Raw genomic sequence first — 23,471 nt, forward strand, 5'->3', positions numbered from 1 at the left:
AGACACCTCAGTATGACAATCCTGGTAAAATATAGTTTAAAATACAGTAAGTATTCCCAGCTAATTTTTGGATCTCAGTATTCTAAATATCATATCTTATTTCAAGAAATCTTACCAAGCCATTTTTCACTTGTTCTATTGGCAGATTTTTTTCACTTATTTCAAGATAAAAGTTCCTTGAAATAAGTTTATTTTCTTGTTTTGACAGAGGCCTTTTTTCCAGTGTATCCATACATAATGTACATACGCACAAGATAACATAAGATAATTCTTTATTGCTCCCACACAGGGGAAATTGACATTGTTACAGCAGCAATAAACATAATAATAATAACACAAAAATATGTATTCATGAGCAAACTAATGCATTTTGAACACATATTTGCATCATAAATCGACAATCAAAAGTCATTCAGGGTCACATACATTTCCAGAGAAAACCGTTACAGTCTCATTGTAATAGTTTTCTCTGGAAATACAAAAATTCTAGGGATGGCAAGTCTCACTGTGTCTCTCGAAGCTGACTGACATGTCAGACAATGTTTATCTTGCAGTTTGTGATTCAGCCAGACACAGGCTCACAGTCAAATGTGCCTATACTGAAACCAGATTGTGCACTTTGATGTGACCATTCAGGAAGTACCTTTTATATCTGTGCCGTAAATTTATGAGCTTTTTTAGAATGCAGCTTGTCTTGTCTTCTCTACCTTACAGTCCGTCAATGATTAATGGTTAACTAATAAAAAACTACCGACAAGTCACTGTCTCTGATCAGATCATGGTGGAAAGTACCCAAGTGACATTCTTTAGGTGCATGTGTTGTTTCAACTTTCAATCCCATTTCAAGAGGAATACTTTCACTTTAACCTTTCATTAATCTCACATCTATAGCTGCTAGTATTACCACCACTAATTAGCAATAAAACAACTTCAGAGTAAGATTTTTCATACAACACACTGTTATAATTATAATAACTGGGATTTTGCTACCTGTGGTGCTTATATTCCAGTAGGGTTCAAAGCAGATACAGTATGTAGAAAAATAAAGGTGTGGTGATCAAATTCTGATCATATTCTGACCATATTTTCATGTAGATATGATTCTAATTTGAAGTATAATTATCGTCAAAATAACTAGAAGCTACCAAAGAGCACATCTCTAACCAACAATAAATTTTTACTTAACCTTCCTCTAACCTTCAAATTTGCTAGCATCTTTTATCCTTGAGGTCAATTTGACTCCAGCAATTTAAACCTCCAGAAAATTATTATAATTAAAATTGATGCCCAAGTATGTGTGTCTGGTACATTATGTCTGTTTGCTGACTACCTAAATAGCCCTTTAAATAAAGCAACTCCCAATCCACTCCCTTTATCATCCAGAATCCCTGGTATATGACTATGGAGAAATTTTCAGATTACAATAAAATCTCACTGACGTAAAATTGCAAAGATTTATCTTTTTTGATGTTTTAATGGCTTTATATTATACTCAAGTATATATTTTTGCTATCAAGAATATTTGGAATGAAAAAAACATTTCTGTTATCAAGAAGAGTAACATATATTATGTTCAAAGTCAATCTGACCCCAGGAAAAACGAACACAATTTCAGAAAGCTTAGGGCCCTAAAATTTTTTGAAGATTACAAAATTGCATGTTATGATGAGGGCTGCACAGTGGATTGGTGGTTAGCACCTTTGCTTTGCAACTAGAAGATCACTGGTTCACATCCCAGCCTTCCCAGAATCTTTCTGTATGGAGTTTGCATGTTCTCTCTGTGCGTGCATGGGTTTTGTCAGGGTACTCTGGCTTCCTCCCACAGTCCAAAAACATGCTGAGATTGATTTCTAAATTGTTTGTAGGTGTGAATGTAAATGTGATTGTTTGTCCAGGGTGTAGCCCTGTGATAGACTGGTGACATGTCCACAATGTCCCCTGCCTCCATCGTAAGTCAGCTTGGATAGACTCCAGCTGAGGATAAAGCGGTGTATAGATAATGGATGGACAGATGTTATAATGATTTCAATATCATCCAAACCAGCCAAAACTAAATTATGCCAAATTTTTAAAATTCTTATATGCTTTCTATAGCTAAAGGTCTGTTGTAAAATTGACCCCAAAGAACACTCATGTGTACAATATGTGTACAGGACAGTGAAAACATATCAAGTCAATTTTATTTTTACCCAGGTGATCCATTAAATTATTTAAGATAATTAAATATGAAGCAAAAAAAAATATCCAAACATTGATTTAGAGATGTTAAACACTGATTCAGGTCAAACTGACCCAAAAGGCAGTAGGAGGATTAAAGTTACAATTAATTAAATTTGAGGTAGCAAGAAAAAAATGTTTTGCAAACAGAGAAGCACTATTATGTAAATGGAATAGAATATACGTAAAATTCAAATTTGGTAAAAAAAAAAAAAAAAAAAGGTAAATGCTTGAAATGATTAGTTTTAGTAGTTATTTGAAAAACACTTAAATAGCTTTAGCTAAAAGTCCCTGATAAATACATAAAGAATCAGCTGAAAGTGCTAAATACCAAGAACTAAAACTATTGAATAAACTAATGCAAAAAAGACCAAACAAAACTTAAATAGTGACGAATAATATAGTTGTATTGAAAACGTCCAGTTTCATATCATGTAATTTAACATTTGACTTAAGGTTCGGAACCACTGAATTTCATGGCTCCAGTTCAACCAGCTGCATAATGACAATATTGCTTACTGGACACACCATTGCCTGAATACTTGTAAATAATTAATTTGATAAATGTAATCAAGTGAAATAGACAGCTTGCCACTTTATATAATAAGTAACTTTACTTTTCATTCTGAACATTTTGCTTATGTATATTTACTCAAAGACATGTTCACTGAACTGGAAGAAAATTCTTCCATTGCTGGTTAAAACTACCTAAAACAGATTCATTTAAAACACATTTTAAAAATCTATTAGGATCAACAGGCCTCTGTAAACAGCTGAAAAAACCATACATTAACTTCACAGTGATTCATTACCTGTTCAAATGAATAAAAGCCCATTAATGCACCCATCCATGCAATGTTGTATAAGCAAACACACTTAACTAATCTTAGGAACACTTACTTAAAGGAGATCCTCTCTCTCAAGTGAGCAGCAGGGAATGATTGACAAAGTGAAAGGTTACACAGCTTGTCAGTCTGGGGGAGTTTCCTGGTGAGCCTGGATGTGCAGGGGAGAAATGAAACTTGAAGAGATGGGGGGTAAAATGAGAGAAAACAGTTGCTGAACAGTGGGTCTGATGCTGAATATGATTACCGTATATGCTCATATGTACACCGATATTGCCCAAAATGAATAATGATCACAAAAGTAGAATTGAACAGAACCAGTATGACAAGGGTTTCACAGACACTTGATCCTCTTTGATCATCCATTGTGTGTGATGTACAGAAGCTACTCTTAGCTGTGGGTAAGAAAAACAAGTCAACAATTTTTTTGTTGTCATTGATGTACTAGCCGACGTGTACATACAGGTAAAGATATTATCCCTCAAACAAAAAACGATCACGCATAGTTTTGCTTTCACTTGCTCTGGCTGCACTAAATGATTCAAAATTATTTACAAGTTTCAGCTGGCTGCCTGCCAGTCGAAAGGTAATGACAGATTCCTGGAAATCAGTGAACCCTGCTGCTGTTTGCAAGCAAGCCTTTCGTTCACTGACCACAGCGAACAGAAAGCGACAAGAAGAGTGATGAGATGCGGTGCATACAGCTCATACACTACCGTTTAAAAATTTGAGGTCACTTAAAAAAAATTTCCAATGAAGAAAACAATAAATGAATCAGAAATACAGTCTAGATATTGTGAATGTGATAAATGTCTCCTACATTCATTGTATGACACAGCTCTAGGTTTGTTGCTCAAGTAAATTGAATTCACTCTGCACACAGGGGCTGGCTAGAAACCATTAACCGTTACAGAAGTCTCTGTCATGGTGGCTTGTTGCTAGCAACCTTCCCAACAATGTTTGCAGCTGCACACATACAAGCTACCAACTCAACCATCAACACCACAATTGAAATGGCAACCACAAAACCTCTCATTTACCAATTTGGATTGAACACTGGGGCTGCACAGCGGAGTACTGGTTAGCACTTTCGCCTTGCAGCAAGAAGATCCCCTGTTCACATCCCGGTCTGGGCCTGGGATCTTTCTGCATGGAGTTTGCATGTTCTCCCTGTGCATGCGTGGGTTTTCTCCGGGCACTCCGGCTTCCTCCCACAGTCCAAAAATATGCTGAGGTTAATTGATTACTCTAAATTGCCCGTAGGTGGGAGTGTGATCGTTTGTCTGTATATGTAGCCCTGTGACAGACTGGCAACCTGTCCAGGGTGTCCCCTGCCTTCGCCCGAGTCAACTGAGATAGGCTCCAGCACCCCCCGCCACCCTAGTGAGGATAAAACGGTGTATAGAGAATGGATGGATGGATGGATGGATTGAACACTGACATTTCCACAACGCTTGCCAACACAGATTGACCTGTCGTCCGAACGACCGAATCAAAAACAAGTCACAAACAATACACATTCAAAAACTGATCAAGCAGCTCTTGAAATGTTTGCTAGTTTTAGCCTTACACAGTCCTTTCACTGGAAACATGAAAGTATTGAACTGAAATGAGACAGCCCCATTTGTTTGTCAGAATATTTTAGTGGTGTACATATGACATGGATGTTTGCGCTTGTAAAACAAGAAACAAAAACACAGAACTTAATAAAAATACTGTTCTTTGAAATTAGAAGAAAGTGATATTGCAAATGAAATCCTCATGGTTCTATTAAAAATAATATCTGTACTCTCCCTTCACTGGGATGGATAATCCAACATTCTCAACTGTCCCTTCACTGTGACTGTCGAGACACTGTTGCATAGCTTACACTGTGCTTGAGAACATGTTGTCTGGTCTTTCAGCAACAAACAGTGAATGGAAAGAAATTAAACTAAGTAAAACAACATGCTTCATCATACACAGTTAAGATTTGTAATACAATAAACTCCTGAAATAAACATTCAGTGTCCACAAGTTCACTTAAGAGTTCCAGTTGTGATTCTAGCTTCTTATTCATTAACTCACTGCCTTATTGCTCTGTGAATTGACGTACTGATAAATAGTTCAAACGTGCTACAGACGTTGTCATTCCTCAGAACAGCTGGCACGTCAGGTGACTTTGTACCTCTTTTTTTTGTAGCTATTATCTCTACTTATTGACATTACTGCTTCAGAGAGTGAAAATGTCCTATGTGTGTTTCTGGACTCTGGACCCTTTTATTTTCTCAGGCTCAGGTTTGGCACAGAAGGGGCATGATTAATTAAAATATAGACAGCTCTCCCGTGTGGCCAAATGGAAAAATGACCTGTTGAGACCTTGTTCACTGGCCCATGGTGCTGCATGGCCCACAGCTTGTCCTTCAATGAGCCAGCACTCAAGATGACATGGTCCAAGCAGAATCCCAACCAAGCAGCTGTTCAGTCATGTTTTAAAAGGAAAACAGCCCATTTCTCCTCACCACTGCATGTGTGGAGGCTGCGTGTGGATCTGACTCTGATTCCTGTACTCGGTGTGTAGCAGCTTGTTGGCATGTAGTGAGTCCTGTCCTTGCAGCCAGTCTTGATAGAGGGTGTGCAGGGTGAGGTTGACTTCTGGAAGTCGGACTGGCAGGCTGCTGTAGGCCTCCTCCATCTGCTGGACCAGAGCTTTATCCACCCGACCTCCTGCATCGCTCTCTGCCTGACCCCGGCCACTCAAGCACCCTGAGGAAAACAAAAAGGGGAAAGGAAACATTCAAAACTCCATCTACTCATGAATTTAAAGAGCTGATTGAGCTGTGGCTGGCACTGGATCTTACCTCCTGGGCAGGACAGCACCTCCACTAGTTGGTAAGGCACACGTCCTTTTCTTATACGGTGAACTAGAGTCTGGATGTTCCTGAAACCGTAGACGGCAGCAAACTGCAGCAGTGTTTCCCCGTCCCTCTCCAGTGTCACTTCCTGGAAGTCCCTATTCCTGTAAAACCACCAGCATGGATCATCAGAAAAAAAGTTCTCCGACAAAAGGAAACATATTTGATCTCCAGATTACAAGATAAGAGGACATGATGCTAGTGAGCTTGTAAAGAATTCACATGAAGGGACAAGGACTAACAAAGCAGAATGGCTGGGTTATATATTTCCAACAATTGTAGTCTCAATATCTCTTACCTGAGGGTCTTGTATGTGATCTCTTGGATGTCCAGACCAAAAAGCTCTTTAGCAGCGTGTTTGAACACATGTTCTAGAAAACCTTCAGAACCTCTGCCATCGTGCTTCACCAGTGTCGCATCTCCAGCTTCTCCCAACCTGCAGTCAGAACAAAACCTACTACGATACTGACACAGTGACATCATCATGATTCAACATGCACCTACAATATTATATTCAGTCAGGTAGTTCATTCATTCAAACTTCAAAACTCTGGTGTTCAGTTTAATCACTTATGTTGACAAAACATCTGTTTTGTTCATCTATCCATCCATCCATCCATCCAACCATTATCTACACACCGCTTAATCCTCATCAGGGTCGCGGGGTCTTTTGCTCATGAAAGGTCTTTTGTTTTTCCTGTTTTGATAACTTAGAAACTCACACTTGGTCCAGTGGAACTGAGTCCAGCTCTTCCACTGACACCTTCCTCTGCTCCATCAGGTAATAGATCTCCCCTGAAACATGAAACATCCCTGTCACTGCAACATCTGTCTATGATTATCAGCTCCTTGCACACTTTCATAGTCTGACTGAGGGACTTAAAAAAAAAAAAAAAAAAAAAAAACACGCTTCGCTTAAAACATCTCCCGCCTTATATATAGTGCCTCTAAGTGCAAGAAATAATAATATATACTGGACGATACACCTACAAAATGATACATCTTCACTACAATAAAAGCAATCAGGTCAAGGTCATACACCAAAAAAGGCAGATCTACATTATGCACAGGTGGCGTTGGTGCAATATGCATGAAATCCTTCAGGTAGTTTCTGACATATGCTCCAGAAACAGAATCAAAAAATATTTGAAGTGCCTCACAATGACCTTGAAAATCAGGTCAAGGTCATACACCCAAAAAGGCACATCTACACTATGTACAGGTGGTGTGGGTGCAATATGCATGAAATACTTCAGGTAGTTTCTGACATATGCTCCAGAAACAGAATCAAAAAACATTTGAAGTGCCTCACTATGACCTTGAAAATCAGGTCAAGGTCATGCACCCCAAAAGGCACATCTATACTATATAGAGATGGCCTGGGTGCAATATGAATGAAATCCCTCAAGTAGTTTCTGAGATATGCTCCGGAAACGAAATATGGACGTACGTACGCAGTGTTTCCCCTGGGTTGAAATGGCTATGAGGTGGTGGGGTCACTTTCAGCTGAAAGTTGTTGACGGGGGGGGGGGGGATTATATATACTATCGGGCCGTCTCCACCGTCTCCGCTGCAGCCGCGCACGGTCTCGTTGGTCCGGCGGGTTTTGCACTGCACTTTTTTTTTTTTTTTTTGCCGCGGACCAGTGAGGCGGCAATGTCGGCAGAATTTTAATATATACCGACGAGGCGGGTCGCCTTGCTGATTATATGGGAGGGGAAACACTGGTACAGACGGCCGGCGGGGGATAAAAAGGAAACAGCAGTGATGTGGTCTGATCTTAAAGCTCGTGTCCGGAGTTTCCGTTTGTTTTCAATTTATGTATCATTGTTTAACAAAGCTTAAATGTGTTAGTCTAGTTCGATACTATAATATAATGTTAGTATGACGCGATATGAAAATTTATTCATGAGCCCCGCCTTCCTCTCATAGACCCCCATGTTATTCCAAAAAGCGCTGGTCGCTGCCGACCAATCAAGTTCGAGCTTCAGCTTTGTCATGCTGTCAATCAACGGTTACGCGCACAGCAAGCAAGCCCATGCAGAGGTGGGCGAGCTGCGCACTACGCAACCGCGTGCACATTTGTTTTGCTTGTGGAGGAGAGAGCATCAGGGATCAGCAACTTCCAGAAAAGTTACCAATCTCATGGCTTGTCAGGCCAAGAGACTGCAGGACGTTTTTTGGCTCGGGGTGCTCGCGTCGCTCCCCGACCACGGCCTCCATAGCCCACCTGACGGCTTCGTTTAGATGCCCGACCTCTGGAGGAAGATGTTGGGGCGTCTGGGACATACTCTTCGTCAGAGGAGTCAAGCAATTCTGAACTCGAGATAGAAATAAATAAACAATGTAACACATATACACGCGTAAAGGCACTAAGTTTGATAAACAACGTCATCGAGAGGGATACACGAGTGTAATCACATATTGAAACTTTACTCGTTCGTCCTAGCAGATTCATGTTATTTTGGTATTAGGAAAAGTGGTAACACTTTATAATAACTATACACTATTAAGCATTAGTTAAGCATTGGTTCAGCATAATTTAAGCATTAGTTAATCCTTAAATCCTCATGAACTCATCATGTTAGGAAAAGGTAGACTCAAGACAGAATTCTAACGTAATTCCTTTATTATTTACTAAATGTACTAATGTAGAAGAGTGGAAAACAGCAAAATAGGCAAGATGCTGCAGCACTTCGGGCACTTCTCTCAGGTACTGCGCGCGTGCACAAATAAAGGGGCGAAATCAGAGGAAGGGTGGGACCAACAGTGTTTTGGGAGACGCTGCGATTCAAACTCCGGACACGAGCTTTAAGTACTTTTATTAACTGTTCATCTGAGTGCTGGTTGAGCAAAATCTGTATGACTGTGCATATGTGCAGATTTCTTCATTTAGCAGCATTTGTGGCTTTCCCCACAGATTAAAAAAAAATAAAAAATTACAGAGGAAGCAAAACCTGATCACAAATGCTTGCTCTGACATGTCAGATGTGACCTACCATATATACATGTAATTAGGGCTGTACAATAATTTAAAAAAATAATTAGCATTGCATTTTTGACTTCCTGCAACTAAATAAACATGATTGATCACCATATTGATATTCATAATGTGTCCTCTGCTTACAGAAAATCAAATATCTCCTGAACAGCCAGGAAATGTTTGAGCTTCATTTTTGAATGTCATCATGACCACTGTGCATGCATTCCTGCAGCAGCAGCAGCCTGTCAAACAAGACATTGTGGCTGCAGTTCAGTGCCTCTAAGTGCAAGAAATAATAATATATACTGGACGATACACCTACAAAATGATACATGTTCACTACAATAAAAGCAATCAGGTCAAGGTCATACACCAAAAAAGGCAGATCTACATTATGTACAGGTGGCGTTGGTGCAATATGCATGAAATCCTTCAGATAGTTTCTGACATATGCTCCAGAAACAGAATCAAAAAATATTTGAAGTGCCTCACAATGACCTTGAAAATCAGGTCAAGGTCATACACCCAAAAAGGCACATCTACATTATGTACAGGTGGTGTGGGTGCAATATGCATGAAATACTTGCATATTATTGTTTATTATTATTGTTTTTAGAAACAAATGACCTTGAAAATAAGGTCAAGGTCATGCACCCGAAAAAGCACATCTACATTACCAACAGGCTAAGTGTGCGCAATATGAGTGAAATCCCTCAAGTAGTTTCTGAGATATGCTCCGGAAACCAAAAAATATTTGAAGTGCCTCACAATGACCTTGAAAATTAGGTCAAGGTCATGCACCCCAAAAGGCACATCTATACTATATAGAGATGACCTGGGTGCAATATGAGTGAAATCCCTCAACTAGTTTCTGAGATATGCTCCGGAAACCAAAAAATATTTGAAGTGCCTCACTATGACCTTGAAAATCAGGTCAAGGTCATGCACCCCAAAAGGCACATCTATACTATATAGAGATGGCCTGGGTGCAATATGAGTGAAATCCCTCAAGTAGTTTCTGAGATATGCTCCGGAAACCAAAAAATATTTGAAGTGCCCCACTATGACCTTGAAAATTAGGTCAAGGTCATGCACCCCAAAAGGCACATCTATACTATATAGAGATGGCCTGGGTGCAATATGAATGAAATCCCTCAAGTAGTTTCTGAGATATGCTCCGGAAATGAAATGTGGACGTACGTACGGACGGACGGACGGACATACGGACGGACGGACGTGCCCACGCCAATATCCCCCTCCGTGCCTACGGCCGGGGATAAAAATTATAGACAACAAAGCGCCGACTGACAAAATCAAATGTCTGGAGCAGAAAGTGACAATCCAGTCCCCTGAAACAGATCATTACCATGGTCACAAGTTAAAGCCTTAAAGCCGCCAAGCTGCTACTGTTGGGCACTGAATTCTATGTGCTCAAGGGGCACCTTTCTATTTTTTAGGGTCCGAGCACCGAGGGTGCGAAGGACAGGCGGTGCCAGGGCACCGACTGTCCAAGGCACCAGCGGTGCCAAGGACCCTATTGAAACCCTAGGGTTTATTATTATTATTATTATTATTATTATTATTATTATTAGGGTCCGAGCACCGAGGGTGCGAAGGACAGGCGGTGCCAGGGCACCGACTGTCCAAGGCACCAGCGGTGCCAAGGACCCTATTGAAACCCTAGGGTTTATTATTATTATTATTTTTTTTTTTTTTTTTTCTCCCGTAAAGTAAATTGGCTTTTTGGCGGCCTTATCATACTCCAAAACGCGTGAAATTTGGCATGCACATCAGGACTGGCAAAAAATTTGATATTTTATGGGAGTTGCGCATGTGCGTGGCAAAATGGCTCTATAGCGCCACCTGCAAACTTGAAAAAGTAGTCATTAGGCTAACTGCCACAATGTTTCATGTACAGCTACAATATTTGGTGGGCATATGCAGAACATCTGGACACACCAAAAAGTCAATTACAGCCACGCCCTAAACCCAACAGGAAGTCGGCCACCTTCAATTTGCTGTAAATTTTTCAAACTTAATCGCTCCTCGGGAAATGACTTGCCTTTTTGGCGGCCTTATCATGAACCAAAACGCGTGAAATTTGGCGTGCACATCAGGACTGGTGAAAAATTTGATATTTTATGGGAGTTGCGCATATGTGTGGAAAAATGGCTCTATAGCGCCACCTGCAAAATTGAAAAAGTGGTCATTAGGCCAACTTCCACAATGTTTTATTTACAGCTACAATATTTGGTGGGCATATGCACCACATCAGGACACACCAAAAAGTCAATCACAGCCACACCCTAAACCCAACAGGAAGTCGGCCATCTTGAATTTGCTGTACATTTGTCAAAATTTATAGCTCCTAGTGGATAAGTCTGAGAGAACTGAAATTTGGCCAGTACATGCACCAGACCTTTCTGATGAAAAGTTATCAAAAACTCAACCAGAAGCCAAAAGGTGTGGCCATGGCGGAGCCTCAAACAACTGATCCTTCGCCATGAAACAGGAAGTGGTGTCGAATTCTTCTCAACATGCTCCAATCTGCCTGAAACTTTACATGTATGATGACAGTCCTGTCCTGATGTCATCCACATAGGGATATTCATTGACAGTCATAGCGCCACCTTGTGGTTTCAGGAAATAGACATCTTTTACACTTTCATGCCCTATTGTTACCCGGTTGATCATATTCACTTCAAATGCAGTGACAACAGCCTAAACACATTGATGATGCATCCCAGTGAAAATGGTGACTTGTCATCAAAGGGCGTGTCTGTGGCGGCCAAACCAATTTCGATGTTTCGCCATGAAAATTTAACGATTCATATCTCAGCTGAACAAGATCCTATCTGCCCCAAACTTCACATGATGGACACCAGGTCCAGTCTGAACACATCCACACTCATAAATTCTGAAAAAGTCATAGCGCCACCTGTTGGTAATAGTAAGTTTAAGGCCTTATATTTTCAGGTACAATGGCCCCAAACTTGGTGATATCATGCTGGAAATTGGTCAGTCGAGTCTTCACCTCTTGACAATCACACACTGTGAAGGGTGTGACATTTCATGCAACGCTGTTGCCGTAGCAACCAAATATCGCCATGAAAAACAAAGCCCTTTCTGACAGGTTAGGAATACTCCAATGCTCACAAAAATTACCACACACATCACCATTGACCCAAGGAACAACACTGTATGCATCTCGGCACTGCACATGCTATAGCGCCCCCTACAGTATTTTTAACAAACAGCCCCCCAGCACGTTTCACCTACATCCATGAAATTTGGGAGGCTTATAGAGCACATCAGGACGCACAAAAAAGCCTCTTGGAGCCATGTCCTAAACCCAACAGGAAGTCGGCCATCTTGGATTAATTGTGAGATTTTTGATGATTTTTCTCATTTTTGAGAGTTAATACCTCCTAGGGGATAATTCCAGGAGACCTGAAATTTTGTCAGTCCACATAGCAGGACTTGGTTTGGAAAAGTTATCAAAAGTTTAACCAGAAGCCAAATGGCGTGGCCATGGCGACCATTAGAGTTTTGATGCTTCGCCATGAAACAACAACTGCTGTATAACTCTCCTCTGCATGCTCCAATCTGCCTCAAACTTTCCATGTGTGATCACAATCCAATCCTGATCACATCTACAGGCCAACAGACACTCTCAGTTGCAGCGCCACCTGTTGGAGGGACAATAAATGCTGTATAACTGGCCTCTACATGATCAAATCAGCCTGAAACTTTTCATGAGTGATCAGAGTCCAGCCCTCATCACATCCACCGTTTGAAATACACTCTGAGTTACAGCGCCACCTGGTGGTGGATGGGCAGGAAATGCTGTATAACTAGTCTGAACATGCTCCAATCTGGCTGAAATTTTACGTGTCATTAAACTCTGGTCCAGATGTGATTCAGAGGCCAGCACACACTCTCAGTCACAGTGCCACCTGGTGGACGTGCATGGATTCGCCGACCAGCGTGGATGCGAGGACCCGTCCATCGCTGCTTGCAGCTTTAATTTTATTTTATTATTTTATTTAATCAGGGACCATGCAATTATCATGGGACACATAGAACCGATGCATTACATATAGTGTGTGTGTAGCACAGCACTATGGGTATTAGGTTTGCTAATGTTACCTCACTAATTCTCTGACGTGCCCAGTCTCTTGTACAGCACATCACTGTATCGTACAAAAGTTTAAAGTACAATATTATTCAGATTCTTTCAGATGCATGACAAATAAGGACAAGTGTTATTGTGATTCAAAGATTTGTACATTTGCAGGAATGTTGGACAACATGGAAGCAAAAGAAGAGTTCTTTTTATAAACTCAAAAATGACCAAAGTAATCATGATTAGCATTTTGGCCATAAATGTGCAGCCCCAGGGCTCCCGTATGACTTTTTAATAATTGAGGATCACCACTAGGTCAGCATGGGGGTTACTCAATCTGAATCTGTCCACTGTATCGACATGATTTGGATGTCAGATACTGTAACATTTTGAGGCCAGAAAAGTTGCACTTTATATGCCCAACAATCTCTACAAAGCATTCTCAAGAACTATCTGGTCTAGAATTGCAGTGAGAAAGACAGCCTTCTTCATCTTACCTGAGGTGAGGACACAGTCCACGTCCCTGGTCTCCAGCAGGCTGCTGTAGAACTCCTCTCTGACAGCCTCTAGCTTCTTATCAAAGCAGGGAGCCACCACTACATGGTAGACTTTCTCTGGACTTAACTTCTACAGGGACAGAAGGAGAGAAGGGGGGGGATAGAGAGAGACAAACAACATAACACGACTGATTCTTTTGCAGGCAGGTACAGAAGCAGGACAGACCTGAATGTGACATTAGCCTACGGCAGTGTTTCTCAAATAGTGGGGCGTGCCCGCCTTGGGGGGCGTAGAGGCATGACAAGGAAGAAGCAAGCGACTGGGAGGAAAAGGTCTGTCTACACGGAACTAATTAGCTGAACTACTGTTTTAACGTCACAAACTGCGCTGGCTGTTTGGACTCAGATGTAGAGACTCCCAAGAACGGGAGAACGCATCGTTAATGTGCAACTGGAACACCGGCGTACTTGATCACGTCACCACCTCAGCTCATCTACTCCGATTAGTTTTACCAGGGGGGGTGTAGCATATGGCACCTGGGCCAAAACTGGTCTGCTAGATAGTCCATTTTGGCCTGTGGGATGACTTTGCAAAAGGTAAAAACTACAGAGAATACATTAACTGCAAATTGTAAATGCGTAATTCTGCAAATATTATATAATTTCCAGACCATGACAAGTTCTTTTGATCATAAAGTAAAATACTAGATTGTTCAGTTCCAGATACCTGTGACTGAATGTTCTGTTCCTTTGTAGATACTATGATCTGGCAGCTGTAATGCACGTGTAAATGATCAACTGAGGCATAATACTATTGAACTTGAACTTATTTATCTTAAAATTTTCAAGATGTTCATAATCTCTTGTAAAAAGATAATTCATGAAATGTGAACATTTTCAGAATGTACAGTTTTAAACTAAAACAAAGGGAAAAAGTTGGAGTTTGGTTATTTATAGAAATTTTTTTTGTCCTCTGAAGGGGGGCCTGACAGAAAAAAAAATTGAGATCCACTGGCCTACAGTCATAGTACTGTGTTGGCTGTGGTTGTGTTGAGTGTTCAGCTTTGAGTAGAACACATTACCTGTCACAGCCAGTTATTAAATAAATGCCTTTCCCAGACTTACTCTACTGGACAACTTAGATTACCGTAATAGACTGAAACTAATATTTTTTTTATTTTATTATGTTTTTTTTATTAGACTTGGTGTTTCCCCTCTGATTTCTGTTAAGTAGCTGCATACTTTTATTTCTCTGTATCTGGTGTCAAAAATCGAAACTTTATCTGAGATCACAATGAAGCTGCTGCTCTGTCACTTACCAAATGACTAACTTTGCTGAGCTAAACCAGATGAATGAAGAAGTTAAGTCTGTCCAACACATCATAATGGCCTTCCTCCTAAACTGAGACACCAGATCCCTGCACTCTCCACAGAACTGATTTCAAGATTCTCATTGATAGCTCACCATTGCTTCACTCTGTATGTAGAATCTTTAAAAAATACCTTATTCTCTCTCAAACACCCCTTGAATCATGGAAGAAAAAAAAAACCCTGCAATTCAAAGTTCCATGTCTAGTCATGAACTGGGACAAATGATGTCTTCCTCACAGAGCTGCATTCTTTCAAGATAGTGCTGGGCGATATGGCCAAAAAATAAAATCTCGATTTTTTTAGTCATCTTAGACGATTACAATTTTAATCGATTTTTGTTGTTTCTTTGCGGTCTGTTTGCTATGGCTAGTGCTAGCCATGCCTAGGGTTGCCATCTTTCAGAAACAAAAATAAAGGACACCCACCACGACTCCTCGGGGCCACAGTTCAGTAAAATAGAAAAGACATTCACAGATTCAGACTTCCGGCAGTGATTATGTTGACAGTGTATCAGAGTGAGGTTATTGAATATTTGTGTCTCTCTTTGCTGTGGCAGCAGTTTTGCAATTTGCAGGCGGTCCCTGTTCACAGCCAGCTGCTCATAGATACCAATGTTATTTCTGCAACTTGAAAGACAGCTACTTTTGATAAAACTGGGCTTGTAGCACAACATCTGCCTTACAACGGGAAAGAGGCATTGTTTATGTTTTGACAACCTATATCTAATGAGTTATTGATGCTGGAAGTCTGAATCTGTGAATATCTTTCCAACTTTACCAAACGCGGGGCGACAACCACCCAAGGAGTGGTATATTTAATTTGGAAAAAAGCATTTAGTCATACTTAAAGCCTTAAGTGCTTTATTAACACAAAACTAAGAGTTTTGTATTGTTTTATGATCACAGGTTCTGTCTAAAAAGATGTGGCATCATTTTAAACAGTCAAAACCATACTAATAAAATGTAATGGCCAACCAGTGTGTAATGCGGGATTCTGCAAAAACTGAACGCAAAATACTGGACAAAGAAATTCTCAACAGACATTTTTCCCATCTAAATCTTTTCTTAACACAATGAATGTATTAACTTATTTATGTGTGTATGAATGTATTTACTGACTTATTTATTTAGTACCGTTAACATGTCAAGAGTTCTGAGTTAGTTTTTCTTTAGAAAGGCAAAGGCCATTTATTGATCATATATAGGCTATTAAATAAATGACATTTAAAAAAATAAAAAGCATTTAAAATACTAGCTATTAAACAACTTAGGCATTTATTGAGTCACTAAAATACTGTAGTCTATGGCCACATTAGTCTGACTATAATCATCCTCTGGTAAATTCACAACCATGTACTGATGTTCCTTACCAAAGGGACTTCAGGAGATGATTATATGATGATAAACTGTGACCTGCTGGTTGGGTTCTCTCTGTTCTCATGTTTCTTACATGTTGGTCTCCTGATGCTGCCTTATTTCAGCTAGTCTATGAGCAACAGAAACCACAGTTTGCCCTGTACCTATTGCCAGGGTTCCAGTCTTCCCACTCACGCCTGTGTTTTGAAAACGTTTTTGCTTCTTTGGACGTGGTGGAGTTTCAGGTGTAGACATTTTTAAACATGCGGGAGCAGCAGCGTCTGTAACCAGGAAACCCGCGGCACAACCGGCAAACAGACCTGCTGGACCTCGCATCGGGTCCTTGCTGCATACACACGTGGACAAAATTGTTGGTACCCCTCAGTTAAAGAAGGAAAAACCCACAATTCTCACTGAAATCACTTGAAACTCACAAAAGTAACAATAAATAAAAATTTATTGAAAATTAAATAATCAAAAACAGCCATTACTTTTGAATTGTTGATTAACATAATTATTTAAAAAAACAAACTAATGAAACAGGCCTGGACAAAAATGATGGTACCTCTATAAAAGATTGAAAACTATTTGACCAGAGTGACATGATTAACTCAGGTGTGTCATTTAATTGACATCACAGGTGTTTCCAAACTCATAATCAGTCAGTCTGCCTATTTAAAGGGAGACAAGTAGTCACCCTGCTGTTTGGTGAAAAGGTGTGTACCACACTGAACATGGACAACAGAAAGCGAAGGAGAGAATTGTCCCAGGACATCCGAAAAAAATTTATAGACAAACATCTTAAAGGTAAAGGCTATAAGACCATCTCTAAACAGCTTGAAGTTCCTGTGACAACAGTGGCTCATATTATTCAGAAGTTCAAGATCCACGGGACAGTAGCCAACCTCCCTGGACGTGGCCGCAAGAGGAAAATTGATGACAAATTGAAGAGACGGATCGTTGGAATTGTATCCAAAGAGCCCAGAGCAACCTCCAAAGAAATTAAAGGTGAACTCCAAGGCCAAGGTACATCAGTGTCAGATCGCACCATTCGTCGTTGTTTGAGCCAAAGTGGACTTCATGGGAGACGACCAAGGAGGACACCACTGCTGAAAAAAACTCATAAAAAAGCCAGACTGGAATTTGCAAAAATGCATGTTGACAAGCCACAAAGCTTCTGGGAGAATGTCCTTTGGACAGATGAGACCAAACTGGAGCTTTTTGGTAAGGCACATCAACTCTATGTTCATAGACTCAAAAACCAAGCATACGAAGAAAAGAACACTGTCCCTACGGTGAAACATGGAGGAGGCTCAGTAATGTTTTGGGGCTGCTTTGCTGCATCTGGCACAGGGTGTCTTGAAAGTGTGCAAGGTACGATGAAATCTGAAGACTATCAAGGCATTCTGGAGAGAAATGTGCTGCCTAGTGTCAGAAAGCTTGGCCTCAGTCGCAGGTCATGGGTCTTCCAACAGGACAACGATCCAAAACACACAGCCAAAAACACCCAAGAATGGCTGAGAGAAAAGCGTTGGACTATTCTAAAGTGGCCTCCTATGAGCCCAGATCTGAATCCCATTGAACATATGTGGAAGGAGCTGAAACATGCCATTTGGAGAAGACACCCATCAAACCTGAGACAACTGGAGCTGTTTGCTCATGAGGAGTGGGCCAAAATACCTGTTGACAGCTGCAGAACGCTCATTGACAAATACAGAAATCGTTTAATTGCAGTGATTGCCTCAAAAGGTTGTGCAACAAAATATTAAGTTATGGGTACCATCATTTTTGTCCAGCCCTATTTCATTAGTTTTGTTTTTTTTTAAATAATTATGTTAATCAACAATTCAAAAGTGATGGCTGATTTTGATTATTTAATTTTCAATAAATTTTTATTTATTGTTACTTTTGTGAGTTTCAAGTGATTTCAGTGAGAATTGTGGGTTTTTCCTTCTTTAACTGAGGGGTACCAACAATTTTGTCCACGTGTGTAGGTCTAAGGAAGATGAAACTGGGTGCCCTTAATATTTCCTGTGTTTTATTTTGTTTATTATGCAGTTTTGATGCGTGTGTGACAGACGTGTATGGGACATTTATGAAAATACGGAACAATTAGCGTCCCGTATTGAATCAATATGGGAAAAGTGCCCGCAGCTATGAGAGTGCGGCATAAAATACAGAATCATCCTTTATTTGACTATCAATTGTAGCATCCCGTATTGATCCTATGCCGCACTCCCGTAGCTGCAGGCACTTTTCCCATTCTTCAGGATGCCTCTGCCGGAGGTGCTGAATGGGGTTAGTTGTGCTGCTACTCTTCGTTTTCACAGTACTTTTGCAAACCTTGCACATGACTGTAGTTTGCTCTGTGTCAGTCTTGTCAAAGCCGAACCACGTCCATATAATTAATGTAACATGAGGCCCTTTTCTCGCGACCAACTCTTCGTCTGCTGTTCTGTCCGCCATGACGAGGGTGTGAGTGTTTTGGCGGAAGGAGATGAGAGGCGGAAGCAAACGCCAGTGCACAAGTCGTGAAAGGCAGAAGAATAATTTGTATTGTTATATATTTAAGCTCACCTCGATTTTACGATTTGGCAAATTTTCAAATCGTCGGGTTTTAAAAATGCGAATTAATCGAATTAATTCGATTTATCGCCCAGCCCTATTCCAAGAGTTCCATACCGACCACAAATGGTACTGACTGTACAGACAATGTGTTCCAGCTACCAATCAGAGTATGAGGGTGTGAAGGGGAGTGTTAATATTTGAGAAGTCTCAATAAACTTAACGCCTATTGCTCTGTTCTGTCTTCTTCATTTGCTGCTTAAACAACTGTTTAAAAGCACCATCCACCTACACACCTTTAAGTGTGAGTTGTGACAGTGAAGGATCTCTTACCTGCTGTTTTGAGAAGTAATCTTTGACGAGACAGCCCATGATCTGCTGAGGAGACCTGGCTGTGCAGATGTGAGGAGTGACCAGACTGCCTAGGACACGCTCTGAATACCGAATCCACCCTGTACCCACAGATACACACAGATTACTAACCAGTAGTCTAAGGTGTAATTTACTATAGAATACCATGTCAAAAGAAAACAGGCGCAAACACAGTCCAGTACATTTTGTCAGTGTTGATAAAGCACCCTATACCTTGTGTAAAACTCAAAACATTTGCACATTTGACAAATGTTTTATTTCTTCAGAATTTGTTGCTATTATCATTATTACTAAACAACATAAACGGTCTGGTTTCCACTGTAAAATAACCACCACTAAGGTGCAAATATTGATATTGTACAAACATTCTGGCAGATTCCTGTAAATTAGCTAATTTCCAAACATCCCTGACAATCTCACTTCCCCTGGAAGTCATAGCAATTTTCCAAGGCTGGGTTTCAACTATGCCGACTTCCCCAACCAGTAGCAACCATGCAGCCCAAAACTCTAGACGTCTGTGTTTAAACAGAATTAAAGGCCACTAAAGTTCTTGGGTACTATCTCTAGCTCTGATGAAGGGAGTGGTAAAAGAAGAGCTTTCTATCTTTCCCCACCAGCTCTTCGCAGCCATCTGTGCTTCTAAAATAAGCCCTATTCATCTTCCCCATATTCAACACATGGCATGATGAGGGACTCAGTGCACAATAAGGAACATGTAGAGCAGCAGGAGAAAGAAGCAAAGAAGGTAAATTTAAAAAAAAGAAGATAGAAAAATTAGGACAAGAGATAATTCAGTTGGATAGAAAATCAGTCTACAAATGGCTAATTAAAAAAACAAGAGGCTACAGAGGAGAATAATATGTAGGAGAAGTGAGGATGAAGGTAGTTTACCTGGGCAGGAGGAGGTGAACATAGGCAAGGCATGGGAGTCATGTTTCCTCCTGCGATACCTCTGAATAAACTCCTTTTGACTCTCTAAGATACTGAAACCTGCAGCCAAGGTGGTGTCGAACACATACTGCACTCCTACAGGGAAAATCCAGAGAGAGAGAGAAAGAGGGAAACGTTGCGCATCTATGACAAATTTCAATAACTAGTTTTTTCTTTCAAACTTTATTTATCATTTTTCATAACAAAAACATTGGTATCAATTAACACATTTCTTATAAAAGTTATAAACCCCCCTCCCCGCCAGGTGGCATTCCCATTACAGACATTAAACCACTCAACCCAACATATATTAAAACAAGCAACAAATAGGCAATGTGTGCACATACATATACATATACATATGCACACACACACAGAAGCATACATATTCCTAATATTTGTTAGAATATTTGTTTCCAAGCATAGAAATGCTTTAAGACGGAAATATATGTACACAAATGTATTAGAAAACAAACAAACAAACAAAAAAACACACTGACGACTCAAATCATTCCGCTTCAAATTTCAATAACTAGTTTGAAAACTAGAAACTGACTGTCATCCCAGATCCCACATAAACACAAAACCATTTCTAAACAGCTCACCGAGGCTCTTGAGAAAGTAGCACAGTTTGTGGGCAGCTTCAGTAATGTCCAGACCAAACTTGACAGCAAAGAATGGCAGAGACTGTGGACACACCGATGCCACCAGCACTTTGTGCTTCGACACGTCACACTTCTAACAGGGTCAGAGAAACAATGAAGGGGCAATTTTATTGTTCAAAGTGCAACAAGACAACATTCTTTCATGCATTCTCAGGTTTCTGAGGCCAGTTTTCAATGCTGTGTACCTTATTGAGCGCCAAAACTCGCTCCACTTCCTCAAGGCTCTGCTGTGAGATCTTCAGGTTGTCCTCCTCTGACAGACAGCCATCGCAGGACAGACATGCACTCAGCAACAACTGGGATCCTTCACTCACCTAAAGTAAGAAAGAAAGAGTGTCTCAGGTGAAGGGTTTTTCAGAAATATCAAAGAGACTTTAGTACACTCTCTCACTTTGATGAAGGTCAAGCACCAAAATGTTGCCGATAAAAAATAAATGCACTGCTGCAATTTTGTAAACTTTTGGAAATGACCGTCCCTCTACTACACACCTGTTCAATAGAACAGATGTGCAAAAAGTTAATTTGTCTTAAATCATGGTGAGGGGATTTTAAAAGACACAAATTTCATATCTGATTCTAATTCTGTAGTTGATTGACAGATGGGAGACTGACATGTGACAGATGTTTAAAATGATTAAAAGTCAAAGAAAAAGAGGTTGAGTTAATCAGATGTTTTGGTCATTGGAACCTGCATCTGCAAGTTGTCAGTGTCTTTTCACAAACCTTCTATACCTCCACCGTGAAAACAAACTTACATTTCTAACGCAAATGTCAAGTTTCTAAGCTCAATCAGAGAAAATCCGGGAATTCTGTTAAGACTTTAGAAACCTCCATTTCCTTAAAATCTTAACAGTACTTCTCACAGTTTCACTAATTGTGATGCGAATAATGGGTGGACTGTCTCAATAATAAAACTGCTTGATAACCAGACAATACCTGTCCACTGACTTCTTCTTTTTCCTGTTTGGAGTTGGCACCATCGTCACTTTGTTTCTTGTTGCACTGCATGTGAAAAAGCAATAATATTTTCAGTGACAGACTGGCAGCAGGAAGAGCTTTTCAAAAAATGCAATGATTTATGAGACATCTCTGTGATACATACCTGTTTGGTGCAATTCTCACACTTCTCCTTACGCTTTGCTATGCTGACCTCTGACATCTTTCTTGTTGGATATCTTTAAATTGAGAGGTATACAATAAATTGAAAACAGCACCACTGGATTCCCTGTGTGGATCACTTCTTCACAGCATGTTGCCTGTGAAGCAGCAGCATAGGGACTGGCCGCAGTCCGCTGTTGTGTGTTGTTTTGTCACTCTCTTGTTTCGTTCACCCTCCTCTGACTGCCCCCTCGTCCTTGTCACAAACACAGCAGCGTTATTATGGTGGGAAACTGATGATGAAGGATCGCGTCATTACACTCTATTACTCTGGTTAATTATATACACAGTGCCAACAGAAACATCAATAGAGCCCATTACGTGCAATTATGTGAGGTGAAAAAAGACAAGTTTGGGCAGAAAGCTATATAAACCCATACAGTTAGGCCTAATGTATGGATACGACATGGTACTCTGGGGTGATTTCAAAGACAAAAAAAATATTTAATTACAGCTCAACATAATGACTAGCTAAATGTTCATTAGCTACGCGGCGTTACATTTTACCTAGCTTTCACTTTGCGATTTAAAACATGCTATTACATTACAGGCCTTTTATTTTTTAAATCATATTAAAGATACTAAAGTCGGAGAGTAGACCATTACTAATACAATGTGTAAACAGTGCAGAAACCGTGCAAAAAGTTTAGTGTTGTAATGACAAGGACGAAGCTTCAGGTAACTCACCGGATGGTTACAGCCTCTTCGGACAAAGGCATGTAAAAATGCAGAAGGCAGCCAGGAGACCCGCTAAAGAACCGCAGCACCGCACACCGGCTGAACCCAGCGGTTACTCAGCACTACTTCAGCCTCGGGCCAAGTCGTCTTTGGCCGGAGTTACCGCCACTGCTGACTCCAAACCCAGCGGTTATTTCATAATATATTAACTACTGCTTTCATAAGCGACGGGACTTCTAGTTTCACAACCACTCGTCCCTGTACACCTTTCCTCCATTGTGCAGTGCACCCTGGCATGGCAGGTCCAGTCCGCATGCGTAGATGGAGTAGTACCCTGCTCCGGAAACTAACTCGTGTTTATCAGGAGTGTCAAAAGAATACGCTACAGTAATATCCATCCATCCATTCTCTATACACCGCTTTATCCTCATTAGGGTCGCGGGGGGTGCTGGAGCCTATCTCAGCTGACTTGGGCGAAGGCAGGGGACACCCTGGACAGGTCGCCAGTCTGTCGCAGGGCTACATATACAGACAAACAATCACACTCACATTCACACCTACGGGCAATTTAGAGTGATCAATTAACCTCAGCATATTTTTGGACTGTGGGAGGAAGCCCACGCATGCACAGGGAGAACATGTAAACTCCATGCAGAAAGATCCCAGGCCCACCCCGGGATTCGAGCCAGTGATTTTCTTGCTGCAAGGCAAAATGCTAACCACTTACTCCACTGTGCAGCCCGCTACAGTAATATAATAAATTATAATACTGTCAGGAATATAAAACTCATAATCTAGCTACACGTATTTCTTTT

The 23,471-nt window shown here is 40.6% G+C and overlaps 1 protein-coding gene across 2 annotated transcripts; it reads right to left on the reverse strand.

The window, feature by feature from the left end:
• Nucleotides 1–255: 255 nt before the first annotated feature.
• narf (nuclear prelamin A recognition factor) lies at nucleotides 256–22,987 on the reverse strand. 2 transcript variants are annotated; one of them, XM_022201478.2, is made up of 12 exons: nucleotides 22,666–22,987; nucleotides 21,923–21,995; nucleotides 21,757–21,822; nucleotides 21,006–21,134; nucleotides 20,761–20,893; nucleotides 20,117–20,251; nucleotides 19,187–19,305; nucleotides 13,563–13,692; nucleotides 6,679–6,751; nucleotides 6,255–6,392; nucleotides 5,903–6,060; nucleotides 256–5,807 (listed from the first exon to the last, which is right to left on the reverse strand). In XM_022201478.2, the coding sequence occupies exons 1-12, from the start codon at nucleotides 22,695–22,697 to the stop codon at nucleotides 5,560–5,562; spliced, it is 1,434 nt and encodes a 477-aa protein (XP_022057170.1). In that variant the 5' UTR covers nucleotides 22,698–22,987; the 3' UTR covers nucleotides 256–5,559. The 2 variants fall into 2 exon arrangements, with proteins under 2 accessions (XP_022057170.1, XP_022057171.1); XM_022201479.2 differs by having other exon boundaries at nucleotides 21,923–22,174.
• Nucleotides 22,988–23,471: the final 484 nt, after the last annotated feature.

The sequence above is a fragment of the Acanthochromis polyacanthus genome, chromosome 19 (assembly GCF_021347895.1).
Source record: "Acanthochromis polyacanthus isolate Apoly-LR-REF ecotype Palm Island chromosome 19, KAUST_Apoly_ChrSc, whole genome shotgun sequence".
Classification (NCBI taxonomy): domain Eukaryota; kingdom Metazoa; phylum Chordata; class Actinopteri; family Pomacentridae; genus Acanthochromis; species Acanthochromis polyacanthus.